Source organism: Hoplias malabaricus, chromosome 8, assembly GCF_029633855.1.
Source record: "Hoplias malabaricus isolate fHopMal1 chromosome 8, fHopMal1.hap1, whole genome shotgun sequence".
Lineage (NCBI taxonomy): Eukaryota > Metazoa > Chordata > Actinopteri > Characiformes > Erythrinidae > Hoplias > Hoplias malabaricus.
Window position 1 is genome coordinate 35,700,866 of NC_089807.1, and position 25,930 is coordinate 35,726,795.

Below are 25,930 nucleotides of genomic sequence, written 5' to 3' on the forward strand. Positions count from 1 at the left end.
ATAAACTGGTTCATTCAGGGACTACAAGACATTTTGATCCTTCGTTTGAGTCGCACTTTATAGAATTAAAAGGTACAAATTCTAAACAATCACTTATCACAATACTTTTTTTCCCCTTCAAAATATTGGTGAAAAGAATATAATCCAATACGTTATTTACCTACTTCTCAGTGCTGTGAAAGGAGGATATTTGGGCAGGGGGTCAGATCCCCCGGAAAACAAAAGGGTCATTTAACAGTTAAAGGGCAGAGATGTGAAATGGCTCTCTGTGTTTTTCTCTCAGTCCTATCCACATAGCCCAGTGGCTGGAGTTGAACTCCAACAGCACTTCACTGCATCACAGCTCTGGCGGCACAGCAACCTAAGAGCCTGAAGGGCCCCTGGGGCATGTACCTTTAAATTGCTCGCTCTCTCTACTTCTCTCTCTCTCTTTCTCTCACCCTCCATCCAACTGGTACACATACTGTAGCCTTTGCTTCCAAATGGTAATGCTCTCATCTGTTGCTTAGTAACTGCTGGACTCCCTGCCAGTATCTAAGAGAACCAGTTAAAGAGAAAGCGTGTTGGAAAGAGAGAGAGAGAGAGACATGGCAAGAAACAACTAGAAGCAGAGAGAGAGAGAGCGCTTTGACTTTTAACTATCCTTTATTGTAACTCAGTCATCAGTACATAATGATGAGATTGAAATTATAACTATCTAAGAGAATAATATATAAATAAATAATGTAAAGAAACAGTGGAAACCAGCCACAATAATCATCAAAAAACAAGACTATACTCAGTGTAGTGAAAGAGTGTTGGAAAGAGAAAGAGAGAAAGAGAAACAAAGAGAGAATTCAAGAAAGTGCCAGATGCAGAAAGACTTAAGAGAGAGAAAGAGGGAGAAAAATACATAAAAGAGAGAAAAAAACAGAGTACGAGCAGAGGGAATGAAATGAGAGCGAGTGAGTGAATGAGGGGAGAAAGCAAAAAAAAGGGAGCCAAAAATGAGGAGCTTGGGGATGTAGAGAGAGAGAGAGATGAAACATTTGCTGCTGAATGAAAGAGAATAAGAGAAGAGATGAATCTAGTGCTCTCCTCCCTCATTCACAGCTCAGAGGAAACTGCACCAAAACCCTCCTGGAGCCCTCAAGCAGCAGGGAATCTCACTCTCTCTCTCTCTCTGAGTGAGTGTGAGGCTGAGAGTGTGTATTAGGCAGTGAGAGATTTCAACCTGTAATTACAGTGAGGCAACTTGGGAGCTGTAGCCATGGCAACAAAATCTGAAAAGCCAAAGTGTAAATCAGGGGCATCGCACAGCTTTGCCCAGGTTAGAGACGTCTCGCCTCAGAATAACACCACCATTACTCCCACATCACATAACTGCATCTGCACTTATTCCTCATAGGCAGCCTGCCCTCTTTTATCAGGGCTACTGCGCAGCTTAGTGCCTCATCGGTCAGAAATATTTAGGATAAGACTCAGACGTGACCGCTCTTGCTCTTATTTCTAAGAAGCTGATTGGAGGCTGGGCTAAAAAGTAATAAAAATGTCAGACTCACATGGTCCACTGCAGCTTCTCATTCTTGATGGAGTTGTAGAGCGCCTGGAAAGGACAAAGAAAACAAGAGAATAACACAACTGTGAAATAAACCACTGCTTATGAACATCTTTTTGAACTGGCCCAAGTGGCCGTCATTTCTGTAGTCTCATTTGCTTTGCTCTCTGTATAATATAATGACGTGTCTCTAATGTTGTGCATGTATTTGATGCTACATAACTGAACGTAGTCTAACAATGCTGTAAATTAATGGATTATTATAGAAATATCCATTGTCATTTTGAAAAAACAAACTAGAAATAGAAATATACTTATCATATGAATTCTTATAGTTAGTCTGAATAAATAAAACAAGCGCTTACAAACCCAAACATGGTAACACACAGAGAGCTCTAAATCTACTCTGTGATATGAATGTTATATATCTGTGACATACTCTGAACATGCACATGCCATAACTCCTCTATCGGTTTATTTAAAGGGGACCCCTACGATTGTGGGCAAACAATTCTCTCTGGATGTTTCACATTCAGGATCTCCGCATCTTTTAAAAGGTGCAATGGTACGAATGTGGCTGGAGTTTAATTTGTCTGTATGTTTATTTTTGTAGCACATTAAGTAATGCAGTTAGCTGTCTCCTGAGTTTGGAGATACAAAACAGCAAATATGTCAATACTATCCACCTATGGAACAGGAACAGATCAATATCCTGATATCAATTCATGCTTTTGAATGTTAGGAGTCCTCTATTTTGTCTAAAAAAAAACAAACAAACAAAAAACGACAGGTGCCTTTCTGTCCCATTAGCAGAGCGAGAGATAGCCTAGCATACTGGATAGAGATCAGTTTTTTTTATTTTTTTTTATAAATAACTTACAGGCACTGCGGATTTGTAAACACATTAGACCAGTTTCCAGCTCACAAACAGAAGGAAACCTCTTCTGAATTTTAAAAAAAGTTTTTTTTTTTTTCACCTTTAAACTAGAAGAAAAAAAAAATACAAACTGTGCAAGGCAATCACAAGAGGGCATGCGGAAAAGTGATCGCAAGAAACTAGGGATGGGCCGTATCCACTTTTTTCCCCCCACACCGTCTCAAAAATATTAACATGTTATACAGTATGACAGGGTGGCAGTTCAGCTCAGCACAACTACTATGAATTAGGCTAAACAGCACAGACCGTGTTCCAGCTAACTGAGACTCAAATCACACAAGTTTAGAGGATAAAGCTTCATATCTATCTGTGAGCACAAGGTGGGCTGAAAAGTCTTCAACTGGATATTATTATATATAAACTCACAACTATGGCGGGCTATTGTGTTTGTTTGGGTTTTTTTTTCTTCCACAAGTTTGTGCAAGAAATCACCAGTCAGTGATTTCACACAGCACCCTCTCCCTGTAGCCCTCACAAGTGCACATGAATGCACAAAAGTTTGAAATGAACTAGCTACACAGGCACAGAACAGGGACACTGCACATCAGACACGGTAGAACTTTGAAATACTGCTTTCTTTCTTTTTTTTTTTATTTCACGATATACAGAATTACTGTTAGACTGCCCAAACCTATGTGGAAATAAAAGGCAAAAAATACTTGGGTGCGTGAACAATCACTTTTAAGAACAACTTTAAACTGAAAAGACTTGCATTCATCACCAGAATAATTATACAACATATGCATCCTTTAAACCCTTATTAATCTTTATAAAGTCAGGTAACCAGTAGTGCCATTACATAGTATTTTCATGCACTAAAAGTTATTCATCAGTTCAACCTGACAAATTACACCATGTGGTAATATTTACTGAGTATGTGAGGTAATGAGGCTGTAAGTGTGGCCTGTCCCTGCACTTGCTACCTTCTCCTTCTTCTTGCGGGTCTGTGGGTGGTTCTGGCCGTCCTGCACTTTGCCGAGCAGGTCAGGGAAGGCCAAAGGTCTGAGGGACCGTGAGCGAGGGGCTTTGGTGTAGCGGAATGGGTCCATGACGCTGAAGTCCCGGCCACACCTGACCGAGCAGAGCGAGCGAGAGCGCAGCCGCCCTGCAGAGTGAATACTGTTCACCCCAATCATGTTGTACCTCCAGCCAGACTTTAAGAAAAAACAGAAGGAACTTGAGGAGCCCTGGAGTTGCTAGATAGGGTCTGAAGCAGCTAAATGTAAGGGTGCTCCTTGAGCCCTGGTTTCTCCACAGTTTGAGATTTGTTTATGTTCTGTGCTTATATTATTGTATATTTTTTTGTCCATTGGGCACTCAACTTTGTATGGTTTGGCCAGTGTGCCTGTGCAATAGTTGCATTGTCTTAAAGGGGATGTGTAAAGTTAAGAATGTCTGTAGGTTTTCTTTGGCATAACATTAAAATAAACTGAAACCAAGCACTAAAGTTTGTCTAAATGCATTCCTGTCACAAACGTTATTGAGCTCCGACGTCAGCTGAGTAATGCCTCAGTTTTCCACTATCTAGGTCTCAGAAAAATCCCAAAGCAACTCCTCAGAGCCTCTCCAGACACTGCAGCTCTTTCATTATAGATCCGGTCCTATTCCTTCTTGTCCGTGGTATGTCAGACTCTCGTGTTTGAATGAGAGTGTGAGGATGGAGGAAGCGCTGGGGCTGCAGCTCTCCTGCTGACCCTGTGCTGTTGTTTACATGTGTGCATCCTCCTATTTATTCCGCCTACAGCACACACGCTCTCAGGTGCTCTGCAGATGGAGGACAAATCACAGGAGAGAAAGGCTCTAATTAGTGGTGAGAGATCTATACATTAAATACTGATGGAGGAGGAGTGGGGCGCTTTGATTCTCACTTGCACTCACACTAGCATTCCAAAACTCCCTCTTGATGTGACGTCACCACTGTGTTCCCCTTTCGGGATGGAGGAAGAGGCAAAAGAGAGGTGGGACAGCTGGAGTGCACACAGCAGAATACAGAGGATACACTGTCAGGAATATTAATTTTGTTGATGTTATATATTGTATCACCAAGATCCCTAAAACATTTTCCAGGTACCACAAAATGCTTGGTTCTGAACGCGAGTAGACACTATTAAAAGTCTTTAACACATCTGTTCTGAGTGTAGAAGTCCTGGGCCCTGAGAAACCCCCCCAATTAACACTAATTTACAATGGAATCTATGATCCAATGGCATCATCCATGGCTTTTCTCCTCCTGAACAACCAGACAGAAAGGGTTGTGTCCATCTCCTGATGGCTAATATAAGGTGGACTGTAAAGGCATCCCACTTCTCCTTGTATAGTCCCTCCTTTCCTCCGTATCCCTCTGTTCCACTGTGTATCCTCTCTCCTGATGCTTTTCCTTTCCCACCTTCTTTATTGCCGTTCCTTTCTCATGCGCCACAGAAAGAAAAATGGATAGAAGCAAACATGGACTTAGCGAGCTGATCCTTCCTCGCTGCACGCTTTCCTCTCCAGCCTCCTCCGCCGTGACTCTGACAGAACTGAATCACAGTGAGGACGAGAAGTGACGGAGGAGGAGCGCTCACCCTCCCTCTCTCTATACTGCTCTCTCAGTTGTGCCTGCCTTTGCACAGAGACAACCAATCACAGGTCTCAAATCCCCTCAGGCCACACCCACCGCCAAACATCCGTCAGATACAAAGCTCCTGACTTCCCCAGCAGAGCTTCTCCTGAACGAGAGTTACCTCTAAACCATCGCAGTTGTTTACAAACTTAATGCTTTTACAAGCAGGTAGCTGCAGATCTGAAAAACTGATTTCGCAGTTTTATCAATGACCAAGTTGAATCTGGTGCAGTGTGGGGGGCATTCATTTTGTAAAAATATGTCAAATATAAATTACAACAATAGAGTTAAAATGCTAGTACTTTCTTGAATTTTTGGAAGGGAGATAAATGTGTAGTGTGAACTGGTCTTTTTTAATTTATTATAAAATCTCAGTAGTTTTGGTGCTTTTTTTATTAGAGTCTCAATTTGTTGAGTAGGATTTTTAGGGGGAGATTTAGAATCTGACACAGACACTTTAATAATAATAATAAAAAAAAAAAATTTACACTACAGCGCAGCTCGTGGCTCAAATGTAAAATCAGGAGTATCCCTCTCTCCCTCTCTATGTGCGCAAAAGAGAGAAAGACAGAGAGAGAGAGAGAGAAAGACATCAAATACAGATGTTTGCAGGTTGAGAGTAAAACCTGTTGCTGTGTTTTCATGAGTAAGAGACAGGCTATATTAAATAGCGCCATGGAATTAGTTTCCTTAGCGACTATGAATCAGATGGCAGCAAACAAGTCTTTCGTTCACATCATCGTGAACCCGTAAGAGCTGGAAAAGCGGTGGCTGAGCTGCGAGTGCACAATCAGGAATAAATCTCAGCAGCAGGTTCATGAAGTAATTAGGTCAATAGGTCCACTGACAAAAATAAAGATATGCTATATATTCCCACGTTAGGCCTGTCTTTCTAGAGCTGTTGTCTTGATTTTTTCTTTATCTCTTCCCTCTTTTTTCTGCCACCCCCCTTTTCTTGTGCTGTTTATTTCGCTCTCTCCTTGTCCCTCATTCTGTATTCTCTCTATATATATTTTTCTCTCCTTTGACCCGCCCTCTGTTACCTCTCTCTGCTTCTGACTCTACCTGACCCATGCTTCTCACTCTCTCCCTTCCCCCCCTTGCTTTTTTTCTCTCTCTGTACCATTTCTCCTTTTCTCTCTACATGACCCCAGCTCCTCCCTCTACCATGTTGTCTCTGACTCTCACTCATCTCCTCTCTACCTGCCTTCAGATTTTCTTCTCTTTCTCTCTGCCTGCTTTACTCTTTCCCTTCCCCCCTTCTCTCTCCCTCACTCCCACACAGCCTGAGGAAACTGTACATCTCTTTATTTAACTGTGACCTGCTTCTCTCTGTTCTCTGTCACCGGTCTGCCCTGTCTGGTGCTGTGTTGCTCTGTCGTCCGGCCAGGAGCTCTGGAATGTCCTGATCAGAAGAAAAAAGCATCAGAAAAATCTTAAATGTAGAGTTTAGCTTAGAAAAATAAAGAAAATGTAAACAGTATTAAAACAAAATGAATAGTCATTACCTAGAACTATTCAGAGTTAAGTTCTGACCCCTTTCACAGAAGCAGTAAAATGCTGTTTTTGCATGTTCTGAAATGGAAATTTGTCTTAAGTGATGAGCAAGCATGTCTTTAATAAAAGCTTGTTTTATCGCTGTACATATTTCTTTATGAAAGAAAGCTGCAGTGTGCTGTATGCCATCTCAGCACAGTCAAAGTTATGTCTACTTTAACCCCTCATTGCTCACTAGAAATTAGATTGTTTTTAATAGAAATTAAAAATAGCACAGTCCATTTCCACTAGTGAAGGGGGCAAATGGGGGGCCTGTAGAATGATGATACAGCACTCTGGTTCCCAACCACAGTCTTAGAGTGGTTGTATACAGCCTTATATACACCAGCCATAATATTAAAATGGTGTCCTTGTTTCTACACATACTGTCCATTGAGGTGCACATGTTTTACCATTTCATGCTGTAGTCCATCTTTCCCTCTGTATAATTTGTAATCCCCCTTTTCACCTTGTTCTTCGATTATCAAGATCACTAGTGAGCAGGTATTATTTGGACTGTGGATCATTGTCTGCAGTTAATTGACACTGATGTGTTGATGCTGTGTTAATGTTTGTTGCACTGCAACAAGTGGATCAGACACAGCAGTGCTGCTTGAGTTTTTAAGCACTGTCCGCTCCTTGAGACACGTCAGAGAAAGTAGCTTTTCTTTTGCAGTGCAATTTGTATTGGTCATCAACCAGTCCTTCATCCATGGTCACTGGACACTGCCCACCGGATGTGGTTGGCTGGAGTATTCTCAATCAAGCAGTAACACAGAAGGGTTAAAAAAAATCGAGCAGCACCGCTGAAACACTTGGACTACAGTCTGTAGTAGAAATACAAAATGCATCTATATGGTAAAGGGAGCTGATTAAAGGGACAGTGAGTGAAGAAACAAGAGGGTATTTGAGATATTTTGGATGATGAATGTTCATCTGAATTTTTTTTTTCAAAATCTGATGTTTACTCAAGTGCAGATCAGATGGAATGGACTTCCAGGGATACTCGAGAAGCAAGACTGGATACCCAACAACCAGTGCCTCTTCTAGCACCTGAATGGAAAATGACAGTGGTATTTAGAATTTATTTTAGTCATCACCGGTGCAGCTCGGTTTCAGACTAGTTTATAGTAATTCAAGTGGAAAAAAAGAGCCAAACGAGGGAAAAAAAAAAAAAAAAAAAAAAAAAAAAAAAAAAAAACTTCGCATCGTTAGCTATTTTTTTTTAAACTAAACCAGAATATGCATTGAAGCATGTTTTTAACATTCAAATGAAAGCCATTGCGGTGGTGAAAAAAGCCTGCTTGGCAGCCAACAAGGGCAGCGTGGTAATGTATGCAGAGCTCTCCACTTATATTTACATATCCTGCATAATCTCAACCCCGGAGACAGAGAGAAATTATACTCCCCTCGCAATATAGTATAAGAGGAAAACAACTTGTAAATTGAGAGAGGCGATAAAACATAACGAGATGAGGGAGAGAAAAAAAACAGAATGGGAGTGAAAGAGAGGGATGAGAGAGGGAGGAAAAGATGGAGACAGAGGGAGAGAGAGGCTTGCAACGCCTTTATGATAACACCATGACAAAAGGCTCATCTCAGCAGGAGGTTGCATGGCAGCCAAATTCCCATCTGCTGCGAGCCTCTGTCCTCCCTCCTTCTCCACGCTCAGCCTCTAAGTGAGCTCAGAAGGCTGGCAGATCTCTCTGCGGCTGAGCTGCCCACCAACGCAAAGCTTCACCTGTTGCCTCCCAAACATCTCAGCACCTCTCCGTCCCACACGCTGTGCTAGAGTATCTAAAAAAAAAGGTGGAGATTAAAACAATAAAGAGTTCTTTACAGCCTTGGCAGAATCCACTTTTAGCTCTGTATAGAGGATGCCAATTGCCTTTTACTTCGAAAGAAGTAGAGCCATAAATAAACAACTGTATTTTTGATCAGCTTTGTTAACACGTATTTGCTTCTTAAATCAAGTGTTTTATACGCAGGTGTCAAAACAAGTTTAAAGTGACTAAATCTGATCTGTATGTTCAGAATGTGGTCGCCACATTGATTGTCATGGTAACGAGGAAGGCGTGGGGGTGAAAAAGCAAGCAAATAACCAACAGGGAAAACTGCTTGTGGATTACGTTTCATTTAAAAGCAATCCCCAGTCATAGTTCTGAACTATTTAGCCCAGGCAGCAATGAGAGAATATAATGTATGCAGCATATGTCATGTTGGTTGCTGCAATCATTGTGAGCAATACAGTCAGGGAAGGGATTTGGCCTTGTAATGACTAATAATCATCAATTTCCCCCAGCTAAATTAGTTTCTACCTTTGCAGAATGGCAGAAGCTCTGCCTAAACAAATTCAATGGCCTGTTTATAGACGGTATATTTGCCAGTTTTGGAGACATCTCCACAAAATTCAAGCTTGCCAATGCCAGTCTATTCCGCTAGTTCTTAAATTAGGAAAGTATACACTTAGAGGATCAACTAAAAAAAATTATGAAACTTGGAACCCAGCGTTAACCCATTTTGAAAATACACACACACACACACACATTATATATATATATACACATATACATATACATTTATATATATATATATATATATATATATATATATATATATATATATATATATATATATATATATATATATATATATATATGATTTTTTTTATTTGTTATTTCCCAGAACAAAAAAAAAAAAAATATATATATATATATATATAATATGATTTTTTTTATTTGTTATTTATATATATATATATATATATATATATATATATATATATATATATATATTTTTTTTTTTTTGTTCTGGGAAATAACAAATAAAAAAAATCATATTCAATGCTTGTATGTCAAATACCTGTCAAACTGTCAATTTGTCCAAAAAAAAAAAAAGAATAGTAATGACTGGTGGGGGCATGTGATCCAGGGGACTTTTGGCTTGCTAACTGGCTATCGAACTTTAGGGCACCTTCTTGGAGTGGCAAAAACCACCATGGTGGGGCTTTCCTCAGTATGCGGGGAAGTCACACAATGGGGAAAAAAAAAGCAGTCAGCTTTCAAACCACCTAGAAACAAAAGGCACATTTAAGGTGTCTATCTGTCATTCATGTTACACAAAAGATAAAAATAATAATAATAATAATCTGTCTTGCCATGGGAACAAAGCGTGAGCAAATTCCAGATGGTTATTTATAACACCTTTTCAAAAGAAGCTCATGGTAGAACATGTCCTTGAAATTTTCTTTAAGAACTTGTTCCTCTATGAATCAATAACATAAAGCTTCACATTTTTTTATTACTGTACTTCTGTATTTACAGTATTCCAATCACTGTAACTTCCTCCAGTGCACTTCTATCAGGGACTGAGGCCCCATGCAGACTCTGCCCACACGATGATGGAAAGTTTGATACTTTCAGAGCCTCACTGTCAGGATTCTGCCAGTTGCATTCTGACTCTGCCTCCTTCTAGACATCAGGTCAAAATAGCAGAATTGGTACTTTTGCGTGTCATTCAAATTCCTTGTCCTGCAGTAGTAGGCGATCTAGGACAGGTTAAGCTAGAGAGTCTGGCAATGAAGTTTTAGACAAAGTTTAGACCAACACCTCAGACCCAAATGCAGCTTAACTTTCGACCAGTGGTACTCAGTAGTGAGGCTCAGGTCCAGACCAGTAGTTCATTACAGACCAACAACAAAACATCAAACTTGAAAATAACTTGCCTTGCAATCCAATTTAATTTTCTGTAACCTCCATACATTTCTCCAGGTCCAATCATAGAGCTTGTATAACTATAACTATCAATGACACCTGTGACATCACTCATCAAGCAGTTAGTTTGTCAACTTGTGAACACTCAAATCACAGTCACAACAACAACTTCACTAAATTAATCTCATAGTCATATTAATCTATTTCATCTTTACATTCTCATTCCATTATTTCTCAAAATCAAGGATTACAAATATTTCCCATACTATATAGAATTCTGAACACTTGACTGAATAATACCTGAATAATGCCTTATAGAGTATGAAATTTATGAAGCGAAGAACGTGAACCACTGCCTGCCTGGAACCACTGGTGTGTAGAATAATAAACTTTCAGTTCAGTCTGAAATTGTGCAGTTCACAGAGAGATTACTATATTCATGAAAAAAAAAAACATTTATTAAAAGTAACATCATCTGAGTTTTATTTCATTTTATTTTGGTTATTTATTAATATATGTGTTATATTTTTTTTGTAATTTTTTTCTGCTTGTGCAGTAGGAAGTTGTTGTGCCTGGAGCATTAATAATAATAATAATCTAAAACATAACATATTTTTCTGTGGTTGAATTACAATGCCAGATAACAGAAAAATTTCCTTGTTCATTATCTATAATTAAAACTCTGAGCACAAAAAACGTATTTAATTTCATGAAACTTAATTAAAAGATGATTATATAATCTGTTAAAAAAAAACAGGTTTCTCTGCTAAAGAACAGGTTATCACTGAGACTGACCAATGAAGTGCAAAGTGTGCTTTAAGCACACCCACACATCCCATTCATAATAATGAACCGTGTGTTCAAACTGAAAATTATAAATAAGCCATTTTTTGTTTCTCTCATTCGCCATTCAGTCCAAGAATAAACTAATAAAATGCAATCGGACCCTGCCGCCACCACCAGTTCAAAACAACCTGCAGCAGACCACGCATGCACACCCTACAGAATCGATTAGACATCTGCTCGATGCATTTTGCCTGAGTCCAGTGACGTATTTTTGAATTTTTAATTCGTGTTCATACCTAATATAATTCAAGTTGTAAGGACCTTTATAATACCATATTTTTTAAGTTGTATTCGTACAAAACAGACTTTTCAGTACAACTTAAATATTTATGTATGAATGTAGATGAGCATGCACATGTTTATTTTTGACAGTAATCTTACTCCACAGTTATATACTGGTTGGCCTGTTCAGCATACTCCACAAGCTACCCAGATGTGTTTAATCCTTGTAACGCATGTACTGCAAGCTACCCTCCACTCACCATCACACCTACAGGCCACCCCACCCGAGGTGTTTCGTATAGTGAGGAAGTTATAGTGAGCACTCAGAACTGACATGAATGCATTAAGTGTGAACACACACGCACACAAAAACAAACTGAGGTGCAGGGAGAGAAAAGGAAAATGGAGGCCAGGATGATGGCAGACAAAGTGTGAGTGGTGAACTCCAGAGGATTACAGAGACAGCCCTAAACACAGTTCAGCAGTGCTCCACAAGATTACAGGGTGAAACAATGAAGATGATGGCAGATAGTTTTAGAGCTTGCGGGGGTTAGAGGAGGGAGGGAGGGTGAGAGGGAGATGGAGAGAGAGAGAGAGAGAGAGAGAATGAATACCCTTTGTAACCTCTCACACTACAGAACCCCAACACTAAACAATTATTTTAATAATTCCAAATGTATATTATTTTTCATTAGTATAGTTAGAATTATAACAATATTTTTTTTTATTTTGAAGATAATGATAAACATAGTATTATCTAGATAGATATTATTATTGCTATAGTTTGTTACAGTTTTTCTTAAACTATTATTGCTGTTATTATAATGCTTTGGTAATACACACAGACTTAATAAAGCTAATAAAGTTGTTCTGGAGTGAACTGAGAACTGAAAAGAACAGAGAAAAGAGAGAGAGAGAGAGAGAGAGAGAGAGAGAGAGAGAGAGAGAAAGCAAGTGAGAGAAGGAAAAATGCAAGACGCCTGAATGCAGGGGGAGTGGGAGGACAACACTAGAGAATCTCACAGTGATTTAAAGGCCTGTATGGTTCAGGTGCGGTCATGATGTGTCTATTCTTCTTGTGCAGTGAGCCCTGTGATCCTGCAGAACTGATAAAAATAGACAGCCATTTCACCAGCACGGCGAAACATAGGAGGTTAAGCGACATGCTAAATAAATCCTTCCTCTCTGTCTCGGACTGAGCCCGTTTGAACTGTGTCTGCACACACACTACATATCAGACCATTTTAGCACATTTATAATTAGTTTCAAAGAGGCGGGAATCACCAGACTGAACAGTTATATCAGCCCACTTATTAACACATCCATTTTTTTTAACACATGCCTACGCTGTTAAACACATTAACAACCTGCCATCAACAGTTTGCTAATGATGCCACACTAAATGTAACAATTAATAACAAAGAAATAACAAAGGGGTCACATAAAAATACAGACTGATAGACAGTAGTGATAAAAAACTGCAACAGAATTTTTCTAATTTTCAAAGTTTTCTAAGTTTAAACTTATCGTAATTTGAACAGAAGACACAAGTGTAATGTATTTCATAATTCAAAAGGGAACACCTATGAATGTGGGGAGCTGCTGTTCCCTCTGGTTTGTTTACTCATATTTTCAGAAGCTCTGCACCTTTTAAGGCAGAACGGTATGTTTGTAGAAAAAAAAGACTGTTGTTGTAAGTGGCTGAAGCTTACATTAAGTTTTTATTCACTGTTTGAATTACCACAGAATCTCATTGGTAAGTTGTTTAGTTTTGTATCATTTCAGTCTGTTTACTTTCATGTAGTTAGCAGACTCCTGAATTTAGAGCAGAGAGAGAGAGAGAGAGAGAGTTAGCCTAGCATGCCTAGCCAAGACACTTTTTACTTGTTTACTGACACTGGGGCTTTGTAAACACATTTAGACCAGTTTCCAACATGCAAATAGACTGGAGAGCTAACAAATGGTGAGGAAACTACATCTGAATTTTATAAAAAAAAAAAGAAAAAAAAAAATGTTTTGGTTACATTTGCGAACATTAGGTAAGATTTGGCGTTTTTGCTCTTTGTGCTCCCACTATCGTAATTTATATTTACAGCACTGTACTAAAATCATTGGGGATTTCATAGTGCAGTTTCTGCAGTGCTGTGCCCAGAGGCTTTATTTCTCCCTAATACAGGTCGGTGGAGCATCACAATGATTTTGAAGCTGCTGATTTAAGGTAAAATATAATGTAGTGTTCCTTGAAAGATATTCACAAAATGTTAAACATTTTATATGAAATCTGAAAGAACTGTGATCAAAATAAGCAATCTCTCTAGCAGAAATGAAGCTTACAAGTGAATGTTTTGATGGTAAAAGCTTTCACAAATTAGTAGACAGTGTAGAGGCCCTTGTTTTGAATGACTTCAGCACATTTGCACCCTCAGGGCATCACCAATTTATGACTTTACTCTGGTATGATTTCATTGCACTCTGAAAAGTCATATTTTAGCCATAACTTTGTCTGAAATAGTTGTCCAGAGATTCTCAATCAAAGTTCAGCTCTGTGCTGGACATTTTATTATTTCAATCTTAACAAATCAAATAAGTGCTTTTACTGTTCTACAGTATAACAATGAGCACTGGCTGACTGAGAGATGTTTACTGTGAAGGATCCAGATGTGCCAACATGTTCTGATATTCATTTTGCATTCTGGCACAGATCGTGCTCAAGAAAACATCCATCCACAGAACTTGCCCTTCAGCAATGTTTTTTTCTTTCTAGCTATTTGATTCTTTCTGCTGGTGAAAGGCTGAGATACTTCAGTCGGTTTCAGTCTGAATACTCTCAGATGGACAGACACTGTATGTAGAAAGAGAACCTCGCTCATTCAACACTGAATTGATGGTCAATTCCAGATGTAGTGTTGAACCAATTCACTAACAAGAGTTTCTGTATTATCCTGTTCTCTCACACATTTGTCATATGTGGACAACCAGCATATCTTGGAAAATTGAATGAATTAATGTCACTGTAAAACTTCAATAGTCTAGAATTCACACTCTTTGAACAACAAAAACATCATCCTTTTTTAAGCAGCCATATGAAATACATGCTCACAGTTCTTCTCTCAGAAGAATATATAATACCTCACCTACACCCATTCTATTCATAGGGAACGATATGAAAAACTTTAAATTGTGATTTGCAGTGACTGGAAATTTAAGAAAATGCAAGCAAGCAATCAAACTGGACCGAACGTTTGAAAAATATGTGCTGTTTATGGTTTGTATTCCTAATTTACAGAAGTACAAAATGGCTACCAAAAAATGCCACACAAAAGTCTAGTAACCATAGCTACTTTTAGTATATTTTGGGTGGCACAGCTGCGCAACAAATATTTTCGTAGCCACACTGTACCAGGATCCTGGTGTCATGGGTTTGATCACATATTAACAGTGCACATAGAAAAGGCATCCTTAGTGGTCACTGGGAGGCACTGACCGTAGAGGTCAACAGGAGGCCCAAATATTCTACATTAAAGTTCACCCATTGTGGATACACACATTCAGTTAAGTACATAGCTTGTATAATTTCCACTGGAAAACACAAACCAAAGTGAATGGTCTGGAGCAGCACCAAATGAGCTTGATATCCCCATGCTCTATGCAAAGCATGATCTAGAAAAGTATAAAGAAGTGGCGAGACAACACTTGTTTGGGTTTCCAGATATATCTGGTCAGGTTGTTTCAAAGTGATGAGTGTAAATGCTGCACTGGGACTCTGGAATTAGCTGTGATAATTGCTTGGTATTGCACTTATATTTGTATTCCTCTCTTTCTAGACATCACTGACTCCTGTATTTAGTGGCATCATTATTTTTTAATGGCTTGGATTCATTCTCTGATTCGACAGACAGCCTAATGTCATTAATGTAAAAAAATAAAAATAAAAAGCAAATATTACCCTGTACATGAAGCTGTGTTGCTACAGCATATCTGCAAATTATATTGGAAATATGAGCATGTGCTTACTGCATGACTCTCATAGCACAGTAAGTCTTTTTGTATAAGTCAGTGTGCCACAAAGAGGATATTTCTAACATGGCCCTCAGGCCACATCATTCTATTAATAGCTGCAAAACTAATAGCCAAGAAAACTAATATGATTACGATTGTAAATTAATGAAGATGAGGGGAAAAAAGGACACAGATTATGAATGTGCATTCAGATCTGAGTATTTTTTTTATGTGTGCGCAGTTTATTTTCACACCTTGAGCAGATCTTTAGGGAAGTCCTGGCCGTCATTTAATCCCTCCAGATTCCCAACGAACTGTGTACAGGACATCCTCTTCCCCACGTTCTGAACAGAACAAAGAGTTTTTTTTTAACCTGTAAATCTAATCCAGTGTCTGTCAAATGGAAATATTTTGCAAGGATCTCCATCTTAACACATTTTTTTATTTATTTATTGCAGTGTTATACTCACATGGCCATGAAGGTCTGTGTTCAGCAACATCAGAGCACATGTCAGTGTGTGGACACTATCTGAAACACAGGCAAGAAAATAATTTGCAAACTTAAGAGAAAGAGTGCCATCTGGTGGCAGATGCTTTTGATGCATCATGTTATTGTTACAAGCTAGACCATAATTTCTGAGATGGTGCACAATTTCAGCTCCGTTTTAGCTGTCCTGGCTTATTATCAAAAAAGTGTCCCATATTTAAAATATGGAATAATGCATATTTTTAAGCACTGTACCCAGTCACTATTTGTTCTAATAGACATAGCCAACTTGTTGGTCCATGAAGTAGATGCAAGTCAGAGACAGCAGTTTAACTGTTGCTGCTGAATGTGTTATTCATCTTCCCCTAAGCCTTTCATCAGTGGTCACTGGAAGCTGCCAACAGGACACTGTTAGCTGGACATTGTTGGTTGGTGGACTAATCTTAGTCCAGCAGTGACACCAAGGTGAGTAAAACTCCAGCAGCACTGCTGTGTCAAATCCACTTGTACCAACGCAAGATAAACTAACACATTACCACAAGGTCAGTGTCACTGTGATCCCCCTATAAAGTAATGCCAGTTCTAAGATGGTCCTGTGGAGGCAATGAACAATATATAACAGGCTAAAAGGACACTAACAACATATGCTCAGCAACAAATGGACTGCAGTATTAAACTACAGAACGACAAAGTGCAGTTATACAGAAAGAGGAACTGATAAAATGGAAAATGAATTAAGAAACAAAGGAGTGGTTTTAATGTTTTGGCTGATCTGTGTATATTAGCTTCATTTTAGGTGCTGTGGCTTATTATCATAAAGTGTGGAATAATTCATATATTGCATATTGAAAACAGACATGATTAATCTATTGAGAATGTCTTATAAATGAATCATTTTCCCCAATCACACCAACTCTTTGTAAAACCAGTAATAATAGGTAACAGACTATTTGAAATCTGGCCAAATCACTAAACCCTTCCCAAGTTTTTTTTTTATGTATTTATATTTAATAAATAGAACAGCTATATGTTTAATCTAATGAGGACCCTTAGAAAAAAAATATTTATCCTGTCCTAGTAATTTTAAGTTGACACCACTGCTATTTATTGATAAGGGATTTCTATTTGTCTGTTGATTTGTCTAGTGTCATTTCACAGAAAATCTGACAACTGTTAAATAATGATGGGTTTCTGCATCTCATCTATGTAAAAGAAATGTTTCAGATAAAAAATTATGCAGTCTACTAAATTATATACAACATCATTTTAAATATGTAGTCTGTTATATTTAATCATTTACAGGTTCCCCACTTTTTAGCAGTCAACTAGCACTTCCTTCCTCTCTCTGTCTAACCCTCTCTCTCTTTTACACATGCACACAGAATTACCTTCACTGGGAATATTGTTGGGGTTACACTGTAGGTATCTTCTGGAGAAATGAGACAACACCCGTTCTCTTTCCTGTGTCTCTCCCATAAGAGCAAACTCTCTCAGGAAAACTCTGAAGATGAGACATTAATCAATATCTACAAAAGCATGTACACATGACTACATAGCCCTCATAATAGAGAGAATAGAAGAGAAAGAAGAAAAGTAACAGGCCATGCAGGTGCACTTTGTTTCTACAATTACAGGCTGAAGTCCATTAATTGTGTTGCATACTTTGTTTGCCCCCTTTCACACTTTTTTTTAATGCTCAAGAACACCACAATGCCACCAAAGAGCTGGTACGATTTGGGGGGTGGATAATTCTCAGCACGGAGGCACTGACATGGTGCTGGTGTGTTAGTGTATGTTGACAAACACTAACACACCAGACACTGAAGTGTGCAGGAGGTTCACTGTTGGTCTAAAAATAGACCACAACCAAAAACCTCTAGGCAGCGTCCTGTGACCATTGATGAAGTGCTAGAGGATGACCAACACAAAATGTGTTGTACAGTCTGTAATTGTGGAACCACAAAGTGCACCTGGTGTGTGGATCTGAAGAAATGGAAAATGGGTGTAGAATAGTGTGTGTGGGTTTTTTTTTAGCCAAGCAATGTACATTTAAAAAGGTGAATTACTAGCAACACATAAATGTTATATATTGTTACAGTTAATTATATAGTTACCTTTGACTATCACTTAAGTAAAATTGATTACATGAAATACACATTTAGAAAATTCTACACTGTAACATGTCAGAGCACTTCCATCTCTTATATCCCACTTTTTTAAAACCAGACAACTAATAATTAAAAACTAAAAAATTAGTGGTCAGAGTCCTGCTGGTTATATTCCTTCATAATAAAATTAAGGCATGCAAACAACTTAATGGATTTGGACAAGATCCTAAAACATAGAAACAATATAAGGCATGGGAACAAGATATTTAATGTGTCAGAAATACATGCTAATACTAGTACTTAGATGATTAAGACGTTGCAGTCACATCTAGCATTAAGGGCTACTGCAATTCAGAACAAGAGATACTTGATCCATATGCTTAGGTTGTCAAGCTATAGCTAAACCAGATGATCTTCACACACAATAAATCATTGTCCTCTTACATTAACACTCATTCCCTAGACTTACTATGTTGTTCCCATAACTTAAATATGTTGTTCTCATGCAGTAAATAATAATTCCCATGCCTTTAATAATATCCAAGCATTATGATCCTGTACCCAAGCATTATGAAGTCATTCGCACAACGTAATTGTATCATTAAGTGATGTCACCAGTAGGGTCAAAACCTTAACAACCACTTAACAATGAGTATTAGTTTCCATTACAATATTATAACATTAGTGCAGAAACAAAAGAATCATACTTCAGCTTCAAACCATCACAAGTTCTGAAGGCTACATTAAGTGCACTTACCTCAGAGCCTGATCCACAGTCAGTCCGGAAAAGTTGAAATAACTTAGATACTCCTCTGCTACCATCTGGCTAAATTCATTACTGCAAGGAAAGCAAGGGAAAACAAGAGATATTGAAGGATAAGATTTGTGTACCTGTCTTAACTATGTATCAATAGTGTTTAACAATCCTATTACTGAATAGCAGATGTGTACTGCAGCATTATATATATATAAAACTGATAAAAGGTCTCCTCACTTTTTGCTGAGGTGCCGGGTGACGTCAGACCTCCTAAAGCCATCCAGGTTGTAGAGGCGTTTAGCCAGTCGCTTGGCAGCCTGCAGGTCAGCCTTGTTGCCATTGGCGATGGGGTCATTGCTGCCCAGAGCCAAGTGCTCTGCCTCCTCAGGGTCATACTGTGAGACGACCCGAGATGGACGCTCCCTGTGGACAGAGAAATAAAAACAGTGATTACTGTTCAGCTTAATGACAAACATGTACAGTGCGGTGTGGTCAGATTTGGTTAAGTGTCATGAAGAATAAGAGGGGGAAAAAATGTTTACTTCTTTAACATGGCTCAGCTTACATTAGACACTGTGTGTAAGCAGTGATCTATTTGCATGAGTGCATGTGTGTAAATCTAATCCGTGCAAATGCTCTCTGAAGCCTATTTTAGTATCATACTGCCTGACAGATGTCCTGATATGAATGCAATGATACATGAGAGTTAATAGATCTTTCACGGTCATAAGTGAGATATACTGGCAGGAAGTGTTTTAGGACAATGCACAGCAGAAGTAGTACAGCAGAAACTTCTCATGGTATTCATAGAAAATGTAACCTAAATGTTGGCTTCACCATTTGTTATGTAGAAAAACAGCTGACATCATTTTCAGAGAACAGCTGTAAGAGGTCTGAGCTTATACTGTAATCATGACATGTTTGAGACCTAAACAAAGTCACCCAAGACTCACAAGAGTTTGAATAAAACACAGCTCAACTTAGGATTTTCATAGACAGCATAGACTTCTACAGCCCTAATAACAAAAACATAGACCCATTAAATCAAAAGTAAAGATCATAAGCATATAAAGTGATGCACAAACATGCTGGACGTTCAGTAGTGGTAACAGTGACAACAAATAAATCAAACCCCTCTTCGAAGTTACAACCAGAATGTAATGCATGAGAACAAACAAATACACTTAATTCCTTGACTCCAATACAGCTTATGAGCAAAAGTGCCAAACATGATCCCCTTACCTTAAAATCACCATCGCACCTCAGCGTTCACACTCCACTACCTCTAAGAACTGTTCCTGCTCTCTACCTTGCGCAATCTGACGACCTAGGGACTAAAAGCCACGGAAATGAGCGCCCCTCCTTATTGTCTATTTTTGGTTCATTCCAAATGCCTCTGTATTCACCTCTTTTCGTGCAGGGGAGTGGGAGGAGAGAGAGAACGGGAGGGCAGTTTGTTTATTCCTCACACAATGGCTTTGTGATCCCCTCTCCAAAGCAGACAAAGGAGAAGGAAAAGTACAGAATAGAGCTCTTTCTGCTAAGTCTTACTGGGTGTGGAGAGCACTCTGAGAAAAAATAATAATAAACAGCATTAACTGACACTCCTCTGCCCTACAGCAGCTCCCAGACAACTGGAATATCTGGAATAGAGTCACAATGTTGTCATTATACAGCATGGTTTAGCAATTAGAGCACACCCACAAACATTTTTAAGAGCAGTTAGTCCATTACGGTTTAAATGTTTGTAATCACTTACTTTACTGTTATGTCATCTAATAACACCTACTGTGTGTATCCACTCCATTTTAACAGCTCCACTGACCATACACAAGCACTCTGAAGTCCATCTGCTTTTTTGCATACTTTCGTATCCCCATTTCACCCTGCTCTTCAAATGGTCTGGACTCCACAGGAACACCACAGAGCAGGTATGTTTTGGGTGATGGATCATACTCACTGACGTGGCCGTGATGCTGTTAGTGTAGGTTGCGCTAGAATGAGTGGATCAGACACAGCAGTGCTGCTTGAGGTTTTAAACATGGTTTCCACTCACTGTCCATTCTGTAAGACATACCTACCTCATTGGTCCACCTTGTAGATGTAAAGTAAGGAACAGTAGCTCATTTGTTGCTGCAGTTTGTGTTGGTCATCCTCTAGTCCTTCATCAGCCCACAGGAGCACTGCTGTGTCTGATCCAGTCATATCAGCACACCACCACCACATAAGTGGTGGTCCTGACCATTGAAGAGTAGGTTGAAATGGGGATAAGAAAGTATGCAGAGAAACAGGTGGACTACTGTCTGTAGTAAAACTAAGACTGGATTATCACTTTTAAAACATAATATTAACTTTGTAGTTCTAGACATTACTCTGGATACAGCTGAAAGGTATAGAACAGGACCAGTATGATATTAGAAAGGTATTTTTTTTAGTTAACAGTGATTCCAAACTTTTGAACAGCAGTGTACTTGTCACTGAGGTATCACTTTTCACAGATTAACAGAAACAGCATTAATTGTGCTATGAATCAGCTCAGGGGAATGAGGTCCTCTCAGGTTTCGATGGTTTCAGTGAAAAACAAAAGGGCGTACGGTCCCTGGCTGTTTCACGAAACCACCTCAATTAACACATTCCACACTCACCGAGGAGCCCTCACACACCCTCACTTCTACTGGTGAAAGTGAAAGCAGAGATGTCGTGCTCTAATTTAAGGTCAATAAAAAGGTTTTGCAGATGCCAAAGTTATTCAAAGCCACTGACAATGTTGGAGCAGTGTCCACATCGTCGCTGTCCAAGAAAAACAAGCGTCTCCAAAATAGTAACTTTAGAGAAGAAAAAAAAACATTCTTATTTTCAGTGTAAGTAAATGGAAAAAAAGATTTTATTAAGAAGTCCTTTTGCAACATATTAAACTAATAACAAAAAATTACTTACTAAGATTAAACTGCTCAGAGTAAAGGCAGGCTTTTATTTGTGAAAATCCTCAACATAACTCTGTTGCAGAGAGCCACTGAAAATCATGAAAGAATTCTTCAATTCTGAGTTGAAACCAGTGGTCTTTCACTGTCATATGTTATGTGCAGTAGCAGATATGAGGAGTTTGCAACCCTAGAAAACAATCTAAAAAGAGTCAAAATGTTTTGAAAGAAGACTAAGGAATCAAAAAGTCTTTGTACTTGCAAAACGTTATTAAGAATTTCATTGAGATTTGCAGTTTGCAAACATTCAGTTTACAAACAAAACTCTTGTGCTGTATGTGTGGTTCTATAAAGGTCAGCATAAAATTATGTTCTGGATGTGTCAGCAATGTTGTATCAATATTTCATATATATAAATATATCAATATTTCATAAGGTAAAGCTGTTACCACAAAAGTAACAACACAAAACGTTTGACAGCAGCTTGGAAGGACGCAAGCAGAAAATTCTCTTTTTCTCTCATCAAGAGTTAATCACCAAAAGATAGCAGAGTCTCATATTAGCACACAAGAGTTCACAAAGTCTGTCAAAGAATTTGGCCCAGATTTCTGTTACAGCAACACCTGCAGTGTAACATGCAGGAACTGTATTAGACCACTGCTTTGTTTATAGTGGACTTAAGAATGTTGTTTTAATATCAGGCTAAGCCTCTAAATGAAATTACTAATAATAATAATTATTTTTATATCTTATAAGGAAACTCCAGACAAATGTCTTTCTGTAAACAACAGAATTATACAAATATATTTTTGAAATCCCCCCCCAAAAAAAAAAAAAAAAAAAAAAAACTTATAAAGCTCTGTAGTATAACAAAAAATAAATAGATATTATTATAAGTAATACATTTAAAAAAACATCAGTTAAAGGATGTTTTATCAATTTTTATAAATCTTTTAAAAATTAATTTAATGTAAATCCTAGTTAATATGGGGCATTAACTAAATGTATAAAATGTACATATACAGATGAATCCTTTCATTGATGTATCTGTCCATCAAAATGTTATTAACATTCAGTGTGTGTAAAACCACGGGAATCGGCACCAAATACCACATCTGAGAAAACTGGAGACAGAATTCATCCACAAGTTGCTTCATCTTATTCAGTTTCTACTCACCGATAAATGGCTGGCAGAGGAGAGTACAGGTAATGATCGTCCAGGGCCCCGCCTCCACAGCAGAGCAGACATTGAGCCATGTCATTAAAGCTCTGTTGCAACAAAGCCTCTGTATGACAAGTTGAAAAGCTCCAGCCAACCAGCATGGAGCTCAGATATCTTCATCAGCTCTACAGTAGCTGCATGGGAGTGAATCCCACAGATTGGGGTTGAACTAAGGGTTTATTCTAATAGGGATGCACTGATATGAGCACTGTCATACAATGACAATATCTAATCATTTTTTTGTACATATATCTTCCGATGAAGTAAGGCGGATACATATACATTTCGAAAATATAGAAACCTCGACTAAAGATTCTTGTCTTCTGGGGTATAATACATACCTCATCAAATATTAGCTTGAAATCTTGGTCAAATCTAAGCATGATTTAAAGCAAATACCTGCTGCAACCAGCACAAGACGTCCACCTTTATGCAGCCCTGTCTTCTAACGTATACACCCATTTTTAAAGCCAAATTCCATGTCTTCTTGCTCTTCCTGTCCAGACTTTCACTGACCCCTCGTCTCGGTTAGTCCCAAGCTGCTCAGCCCCTCTCTCTCTCTGCAAAACTTCTATGACTTCTTCATTCTGAGGACTAGTTCTGAATGACTGCTCCTCATATGTGCCTCTGTTCCTGCCTCTCCCACTCTCCTTCTGTCTCCCTCTCTCAAACACTCCTCTCCAGTGGCTCCTCTTTCCGCAGTCCCGTTCGTGCGCCTGTGTGTTTGTGCTTCTCAGAGTGAGTGCTTCCCTCGCCAACTGGGCTATTTTCCGCCTCTAGATATGGTATGTATTTCCTTTCCTTGAACAGCTCACCCCCTTTTCCCTGCATATCTTCCTGTCTTTGTTAACACTGTGTCCCTCCCTCCACTTAGATCCTTCCCACTCAGCTTCTTTATCAGCCTCTGTCTTGGAATAATCAGCCTGTAATCATACTCTTACAACATTAAGGAGCAATTAAAAATGAGGATGAAGAGGAATCAGAAATAGATCTCAGATATCACCACCTTAGTTTGCCTACTGAAACTCAGCAGAAGCATATCTACGCATATTTATGACAGTACTTAAAGGAACACTAAGTAGTACTGTTACCTCTAAATTAAAGCTTAAAAATCAATGAGGACCTCTGTCATTTCTACACCGGGCTCAACACTGCAGAACCTGCACTATGTATCTTTTGAAGGAGGGTAGGAAACCACACACCCTCGCTCCCACCCCTTCCCTCTCTCTTGATTACAGGAAATTGCTGTAAAAGGGAATCACATGCTGCAGCTGCAGGGAGAGCCCAGCATCAAAAATACTTTAAAGGAACACTACAGAATATTTTAAACTTAAAATTACAGGTTCAAAATCACTGTGATGCTTCACTGACCTGCAGTAGGGAGAACAGGGCCTCTGTTGTTGCAACTTTGGGCTCAGCATAGCAGAAACAGTAGTTTCAAACTACTCTAGGAAACAATCCCCCTCCTCCTTCCCTCATTGTTTTCAGTACAGTGCTGTAAATATGAGTTATGCTGGGGGGGCCTCAGGAGCAAAAAAAACTCAAACTTTACCTAGTGTTCCTTTAAGTATTTGTACCTCTATAGTGCAGTCAAAACACAAACACACACATACATACATATACAGGGGTTGGACAATGAAACTGAAACACCTAGTTTTAGACCACAATAATTTATTAGTATGGTGTAGGGCCTCCTTTTGCAGCCAATACAGCATCAGTTTTTCTTGGGAATGACATATACAAGTCCTGCACAGTGGTCAGAGGGATTTTAAGCCATTGTTCTTGCAGGATAGTGGCCAGGTCACTACGTGATGCTGGTGGAGGAAAACGTTTCCTGACACGCTCCTCCAAAACACCCCAAAGTGGCTCAATAATATTTAGATCTGGTGACTGTACAGGCCATGGGAGATGTTCAACTTCACTTTCATGTTCATCAAACTAATCTTTCACCAGTCTTGCTGTGTGTACTGGTGCATTGTCGTCTTGATACACGGCACCGCCTTCAGAATACAACGTTTGAACCGTTGGATGCACATGGTCCTCCAGAATGGTTCGGTAGTCCTTGGCAGTGACGCGCCCATCTAGCACAAGTATTGGGCCAAGGGAATGCTATGATATGGCAGCACAAACCATCACTGATCCAACCCCACACCGTAACTCTCCCGGATGTGGGGAAAACAATAAAGTTGGACTCATCAGAGAACAATACATGTTTCACATTGTCCACAGCCCAAGATTTGCACTCCTTGCACCATTGAAACCGACGTTTGGCATTGGCGTGAGTGGCCAAAGGTGTGGCTATAGCAGCCCGGCCGTGTATATCGACCCTGTGGAGCTCCCGACGGACAGTTCTCGTGGAAACAGGAGAGTTGAGGTGCACATTTAATTCTGCCGTGATTTGGGCAGCCGTGGTTTTATGGTTTTTTGGATACAATCCGGGTTAGCACCCAAACATCCCTTTCAGACAGCTTCCTCTTGCGTCCACAGTGAATCCTGTTGGATGTGTTCTTCTTGGTGGTATGCTGACATTACCCTGGATACGGTGGCTCTTGATACAGCACAAAGACTTGCTGTCTTGATCACAGATGCGCCAGCAAGATGTGCACCAACAAATTGTCTTCTTTTGAACTCTGGTATGTCACCCATAATGTTGTGTGCATTGCAATATTTTACCCTCTGCTAATTAACCCTTCACACTCTGCTCTTACTGGTGCAATGTGCAATTAATGAAGATTGGCCACCAGGCTGGTCCAATTTAGCCATGAAACCTCCCACACTAAAATGACAGGTGTTTCAGTATCATTGTCCAACCCCTGTGTGTGTATATAATATATATATATATATATATATATATATATATATATATATAGTGCAAAAGTTTTAGGCTCTAGAGATTATGAGATTAAACAACCTATTTATCTGAGCAAACAAACAAACAAATAACAACAAACGCCAACATTAGAATAAAAACAAACAACATTATTCCAGTAAGTGTGATATTCTGTGTGTAAATGTGTTGGTTTAACTTTTTCCAAATCTCTCC

General features: G+C 39.0%; 1 protein-coding gene across 5 annotated transcripts in view; it reads right to left on the minus strand.

Annotated features, from left to right (window-relative positions):
- The window catches only part of psda (pleckstrin and Sec7 domain containing a), a 57,035-nt gene that overhangs the window by 14,080 nt on the left and 17,025 nt on the right, over positions 1-25,930 (minus strand). For 2 of the 5 annotated variants that reach the window (XM_066678692.1, XM_066678691.1), the window contains exons 6-11: positions 18,982-19,167; positions 18,745-18,825; positions 17,268-17,380; positions 15,863-15,921; positions 15,647-15,736; positions 1,542-1,585 (exon numbers count right to left, since the gene is read on the minus strand). In XM_066678692.1, the coding sequence (XP_066534789.1) occupies positions 1,542-1,585; positions 15,647-15,736; positions 15,863-15,921; positions 17,268-17,380; positions 18,745-18,825; positions 18,982-19,167 (573 nt within the window). Of the gene's footprint in view, positions 1-440; positions 535-1,541; positions 1,586-3,623; positions 4,239-8,277; positions 8,410-15,646; positions 15,737-15,862; positions 15,922-17,267; positions 17,381-18,744; positions 18,826-18,981; positions 19,168-25,930 lie in introns of those variants that run through there. The other 3 variants (XR_010804045.1, XM_066678693.1, XM_066678694.1) reach the window with 3 other exon arrangements.